The following is a 7,045-nucleotide window of genomic DNA, read 5'->3' on the forward strand; positions in this document are numbered from 1 at the left end:
TCGATATAAATGCCGTTTTAGTGTAAACAAGGCGAACGCACCTCGCACATCCTGGTCCCTTTCGGAGCTGGCCGGTCTCATCCGTCTGCACAGAACTGCGTAAAAAGCTTTCCGACCATCCGTGCGATTTGTGCAGTTTTGTGCGCTGCACCCCATCATATTAGAGTACAACTGTCAAATTATGTGTTTCGCACCACTTCACCAAACTTATTAACCTACTATCACCGAATAGCGTACCCACAACCTGGAGCCAATAAGTGCAACGTACGCTTGACGGTCCACTGATTGCAATTTCGATGGCACTCACAGAAACGAGTCGGCGCCGCTCCCGTAAAGTTGGCTGCGTAGTGGTGCAGATGAACATTTGATATCATTTTTGCATCACGTGATAACTCTCGGCGAATAGCGGTGCGAATGGTGCCGGGAAAGTTATGCACAACTCTGCTCCCTGAAGGAGCATATACAGGTACACTAGAGCTCATTGGGCGATCGCCCCACTCCTCTTGGATAGGCGCGCGGCGATTCACGTGGTCAGGCGGCGACCCGGCTGCGGAAAGTGCGTGCGCCAAGCCGGCACAGGCGGAGCAGCTCGGCGCGCCGAGTCACGTGATGCTATGTGTTGTGCCGTACCACGTGCCTATCATCGAGGTGACGGAAGCTGTCACACTATATGCACCACGCGCATATCTTAGAGGCGACGCGAGCTCCCACTTCTCCGCGACGAATGAAGAGTCGACGCGAGTGACGTGATCGATGAGGAATCGCCAAAGGGGACTTAAGGGAGAGAGAGAGTCGCCTCCAGCCGCCCAGTCGGTCTGTTGCGCTCTTGCAGCTACGTGTACGCTATCGTCCACTACCTGCGAATTTTGTATAAAGTTTTTTGTTTCTTCTTCGTCTCCGAAAAGAGACCGTCTCTCGTCCTACACCCCGAAGTCACAACTGTTGCCAAGGCTACGGCGCAGCTGCGGTCAAATGAAGGTCACATTGCTGGCGACAGCGAAACTTGACTCGACGCGGTGAGGAAAGTTTTCGCTTTAAAGGAAACTGGGCGGCACGTGTTGCGAAATGAGAGATGCACGACAGCCACAACTCGCATTTTGTAAACTGCATTCTACACGCCGCGTAACAATGCGTATTCCTTTGTTTTTCACATCGAGAATTTCCTGCAACAAAATGTGATTCTTCTTAAACATCACCGATTCAAAGCTATGAAACGTTCGTAGCCTGGCTCCCATGCTCATTTCTTGTGATAAAGCCGCTTTTCCTAAGAGTGCCTTTTCAAGCAAGAAGGCATGTTTCTGTATCACGCCTTGCCTTTTCCTCGACCTTATGCTATCCTTACCATTACAAAAATGCGGTTTTACCTTTAAGGTGAGCTCGGTTTCTTAATGCGTGCCTAAAAAAATAACTAAGAAATAAGTAAAAAATAATTAATAAAGTCATCAAGTGGTGAAGGCGCTTTTGTGCATCTTGAGTACGATGGACTTATGTGAATGCCTGTGACTACTAATACAATTTCTATTAGACCACACGCGTCAGCGAACTCACCGCTAATTTCCTTTTTTCCTTCCCTCCTCTGTCTCCCTGTCATCTTTGTTTTACCCTTTCCCATGCCTCCGGTGTAGGGTAGCGAACCGCATGTTATTCTTGTTAACCTCCCTGCTTTCTGCTTTTCTATTTCCTCCTCCAAATGAATTTTAGCGGGGGCAAAAACATTACTTTCATCCACGTAGTATCGGAAAATGTATTGTGGTGTGGGCATTAAGGCTTTTCCTTCATTCGAAAAACCAACAAATAAGGACGGGTTTGGCGCTAGGAGACAGTCATAGCGTAGATAGTTGAGGTCCTTCATCTTTGTGGCACCGATCTGTAAGGGAATGGTTTGCTTTTGTAAACCGGGCATTTTTCGATAAATTAATATACACTTCTTCACGTCAAGCAAAGAGGGCTTCAGCTGAAGACGAAAGTATGTTATTGCCCATGGCGCCAGAATTATATTGAAAACTGGTCTCTTATCTTTGCGACAACCATTTGTAATGGTATAGTTTGGTTTGTAAGCGGTGCATTTTTCCGTAAATGCGTAGACCTGTCCTCAGGTGAAGCAAACAGGGTATTAGCGGAGAACTCGAAGGCTTCATTGCCAACGGTCCCAGAGTTACAATGAAAACAGCACTCAACAGCCACAGTTACTATGAAAACTTGTCCTTTATCTATTGCAGTGGTTGGCTTTTGTAAGCGGTGCATTTTTCCCTAAATGTCTACACCTGCCTTAGCCAAAAGGTTACGAAAGCTATTGCCAATGGAGCCAAAGTTACAATGAAAACTGCACTCTTGCTATGTCAAAAGACCACCGTAAATGCGCTGCGTATCCTACAAAACCTTCGCTTTATTTTTCAAAGGCTGCTGGGCATATGCGAATGGCGACCAAACAATGAGGAGGTATCCCTACCGCAGCTCATGTCTTTATTTTGAAATTTTCTTTTTTGGTATTGAAAAGTTCATTATCGCTTTTTTTGCAAAATATATTTCGTTGTCCACTACCTAATATTAGTTCAAATTATTCATTGCTTTATATCATGTGTTCCATAGAATGTCAGCCTCGTGTCTGGTTTCAAATGCAAATCGTGGGGGTACAGCATGCTAGTGGGATAGAAGGATAGTTTTGGTTGCAAGAATAAATAAATGTTATGAAACTGAACTCAGTGCCTACAATTATTTTATTTTATACTGAAAAACATCATTTCATTATATGTTTATATTTATCCTCCGCACAGTTCACAATTTTAATGTGGTACATTGGTTATGATTATGAACGACAACGTTAACAAGATATGAACAAATTCAAACAGCAGTTCTTGCAAAGGCACACTGTAGATTAAAGAATGGCGAGGAATGTTTCATGCCGACAGATATACGAGAGTAAATACATTTTTAGAATGGAACAATGGTTCCTGAGTGCCAATAGCTAAATACTTGTGCATAGAAAAATTATTTTTCTATCTAACTTCTGTGCAGATTTTCATAAGGTTTGTTACCTTAAAAAACGTTAATTTGTGGTTACTCTCAAAGCAGACGTTCGATTTAGGTTGTGATCTTTCTTTTCCGACAATATATTAGAAAACCGCTAAAATGTAAGAAGCTCTGTCTTAATTTAATCCTATGTTATGCAGTTACAAAAGCGAGAGCTTGATTCCGTATAGTGCGAATGGTAATATGTCTAAACGGGACCACATTGATGTATTTTATACAGCATTAAAATATACCTTTAATTTGTAAAGTTGTGGTTTATTTCCCCGCGCTGCTGCACGGCAACCCAAAAGCTTATGCTGAAAGAGGCACAGCGAGTGTTCAGCAATCTCTTTCTTTTCTCTCTCTGATGTTTCAGTAAAATGTGTGTCGACCCTATTCCTGGAAATAGGCAGTGCTTAAATAATGATGCCTATGGCAAGTGTTTCGGTGCACCATTTGCATATGGTTAATATTTTGTTCTGGTTTTATCAAAATATCATGTGACGCTATTTCCTGTCACAATGTTTCGCTAAACTGAGACGAAAAAAGTTGCTCAATTTACACTCACTTATCGGTAACACTGTCGAGTGAAATTACATAACTTAGTTCGGCGCAAGTCAGCCACAGAAGAAATTTGAGTTTGTCTGGGGTATGGGCAGGTGAGGAATTAACGGTATATAAACTTGAAAACTGTGCAGGGGTCTTTATTTACTAACGTGTCTGCCTAGCAGTGAACGCCGCAAGGTGAAATTTGGAATTTACCTGCAAATTGTCCGCTCACAAATTTAGAAGGATTGAAGAAAAAAACGCAGTTACTGCGAATTCCTCACCCCACCACCACCCCCAATAAGTAAGGCTCCTGGACGAGATTATGCGCTCAAATTTAGTTTTTGTTGACGCGTATCAAAGAAGAAATTTCTAGTACGTGTGGTCAGTCGTTTGTTTTTCGGACGGCGGTGAAAATGCCGTCATCTTTATTTAAGCCATATACTAGGAGTCAGCCCCTTGATTCACATGGGAGCCGTTTTGTTGTTGGGAGACGCTTTGTTGGACATGGGAGACGCTTTGTTCAAAAAAAAAATCAGGGAACGTTATGTAAGAATAATACAAAAAAAATTCTTAGTTAGGAAAAACAACGTGCCAAAGGCTGCAGATACCGCAATGAAAACGCCAAGCGATCTCCTTCTATTTACTGTATTTGTGCAATGAGCGAGGCGAAAAAGGGCAGAGAGCAACCTTAAGGCAGTCGAGAACATTTTAGATATTGCTCAAGTAGCTTTAGAGCTGTTTTTGGTAAACAAAATCAATAACGGTTTTTAAAGAAGTCAATGTGATTGGTTACTTTATTTTCGTCACGTGTACAAGTTTGGCTACCATACACCTTCCGAAACAGTGAGCAGATCATACACACAAATATGTTCGTGCAATTTTATTGCGTACAGTTCACTACTTGGATAGAGTACACATAGATAAGGACATTTAGCGTACAACTGTCTATTTAGGGAGCGCATAGTTTCCACGCATGAACACGCGTCAGCGTCAATACTGAAGCCGTTTGTAGCTGAACGAAGTGGTTGTTGAACGCTGCTGTAATCGAAGGGCCCCGGCTTGTTGCTCATTTGTGACTAGAGGCAAACAGTGCATCTCGCGAGTGAAATAATGAATCACCTTAACAATACGTTCATTGCACCCACGTACGCAGCTGGATTTATTAATGCAGTCACTGGGGAACACGAGTGGCAGCCTTCGAAGACGGCAATGTACGTATGATAATTGACTGCCCTACCTCCGCTTCTACCTTCTTAGCTAGGAGCTCTACAAAATAAAGACGGGTTCATTTCAAATCCGTATGGTGAAAGCTCAACTATATATAAGGAATCGTTTTAGTGGCACATGCATCGATTCACCTTCCTGCTTCTTGCTCAATACTTCTAGTTCCCCTCTTGAGATCACCTGGGAAGCAATTAAAGATATACCAGACAATAAGAAATAGCCAAATAGAACAGTACAACATTTATGGGTTTTATTACAGTGATGATATGAGAGCATAAATTTAGCCACAGGTTGAGTTACTGAAGGGCTCGGCAATAAAAAGATTATTCGGCAATCAGTGATCACCGTACAGCAAAGCACAGAATCGTAGAGCTTGGAGACCCGCCACGTGAGCACGACTTTAACGAAATTCCTGGAAGCCCGGTATAAGGAAGCAGAAATAGGGACGTCACTAAAGACGTGTAACACAAGAAGGTGGCATAAAACAGTTGCCTGGCATAGACTGAACGTCTGCCTAGCAGAGCGGATGTGACGTCACTCTCTGCTATCTCGCTTTTCTTCTCCCGGCGCGGAACTGCTGAATCGCTCGCTCGCTTGCTCGCAACGGCTGCGCGCGTACGCTCGTTTCATCTTCTGACGTCAGCACCGGAGAGGGTGCGAAAGGTCTGCCATGTGCGCCGCTTGCCCACCAGGTGGCGCGCGCTGCGCTTCCTTCTCGGCCTCCCTCATTTCTCGCACGAACATCATGCCAGGGTAAAAACTTTCGCTTGCTGAACCTTACGAGCACCAATGTTCACATCGCTCATGTGGCGCAGAAGTCTGTACGGCCCGAAGTATCTACGCAGGAGCTTCTCAGAGAGCCCCCGACGACGAATGGGAGTCGAGAACCACATGTGGTCACTGCCGTTGTACGTGACGGGACTGTGCCGAAAATTGTAGTGCCTGGCATCTAGGTCCTCTTGTTCGTGGATTCGCAAACGCGCAAGCTGCCTGGCTTCCTCTGCGTGTTGCGTAAACTCCTCGGCACCATTCTCGTCATCACCGCACTCGTGCGGCAGCATTGCGTCCAACATTGTTGTCGCTTCCCAGCCGTAAACGAGCTTGAAAGGTGTCAGTCGTGCTGCCTCTTGACGAGCCGTGTTATACTCAAATGTAACATATGGTAAAATCTTGTCCCAGTTCTTGTGATCGGCGTGGATGTACATACCCATCATGTCTGCCAGAGTCTTGTTCAAACGCTCTGTCAGCCGATTTGTTTGGGGATGATAATCCATGGTCTTTCCGTGAGTGGTACCACTTAGTCGCAAAACCGTGTACAGAAGCGCAGCTGTCAATGCAGCACCTCTGTCTGTTATGACCAATTCGGGAGCGCCATGCATTAGGACCACGACTTCGATGAAAAATCGCGCTGCTTCGGCGCCGTTCCTCGTTGGAGAACACCTGTTGCGGCGTATCGAGTAAGATAATCGGTGACGAGAATTATCCATCTATTGCTGGCAGTAGACAGTGGAAACGGACCTAAAAGGTCCATGCCCAGTTTTTCGAATGGGCTTGCGGTATCTGAACAGGATACAGAAGTCCAGCTTGCTTGCCGGGTAGCGATTTGCGGCGCTGGCAACCCAGGCATGTCTGGTTGTAACTTTTCATGGTCGCCGCAAGTCTCGGCCAGTAGAACCTCAACCTAATTCTTGAAAATTTGCGGGTGTAGCCCAAGTGACCAGTGGTTGGCTTATTGTGACAGGCTTGTCGGGCTTAATCGTGAAGAGATGCGGGAATGACAAGTAGGTAGCTGCTGCCACTAGGTGAAAAGTTTTTTATAGAGAACGTTGTGGCGCAAGCAAAATTAAGACAGACCTCTGACGAATAACCTCGGCACGCTGCTGGTTCTTCCCTCTAAGTAATAGAAAAGAGGAACACATCCTGCCTCCCCGAGTTGCTGGCATGAAACGGGAAAGTATCTTGCATGCCTCGAAAAGCCACTTCGTCATCGTCGTGCACTGCAGTCCCAACAGGAAACTGAGAAACGCAGTCGGCGTCGCTGTGTCGTTTCCCTTATTTGTATGGAACAGTTGTGCGCTGAAGCCGAAAACCCGAGCGCTCAAGCCGATCAGCTGGATCTTTTATTTTTGTCAACTAGCAAAGTGCATGGGTGATCACTGACAACGGTGTAACACCGGCCATACAAATATGGACGAAATTTCTGGGCGACCCATACTAGTGCGAGACATTGTTTTTCTGTGGTGGAGTAGTTAGCCTCCGTTCT

General features: G+C 45.2%; 1 protein-coding gene across 1 annotated transcript; it reads right to left on the bottom strand.

Annotated features, from left to right (window-relative positions):
• Nucleotides 1-5,525: 5,525 nt before the first annotated feature.
• On the bottom strand, nucleotides 5,526-6,161 carry LOC139050155 (uncharacterized). The gene has a single exon (XM_070526371.1). It carries the CDS (start codon nucleotides 6,159-6,161, stop codon nucleotides 5,526-5,528), a length of 636 nt encoding a protein of 211 aa, XP_070382472.1.
• Nucleotides 6,162-7,045: the final 884 nt, after the last annotated feature.

This window comes from Dermacentor albipictus, chromosome 9, assembly GCF_038994185.2.
Source record: "Dermacentor albipictus isolate Rhodes 1998 colony chromosome 9, USDA_Dalb.pri_finalv2, whole genome shotgun sequence".
Lineage (NCBI taxonomy): Eukaryota > Metazoa > Arthropoda > Arachnida > Ixodida > Ixodidae > Dermacentor > Dermacentor albipictus.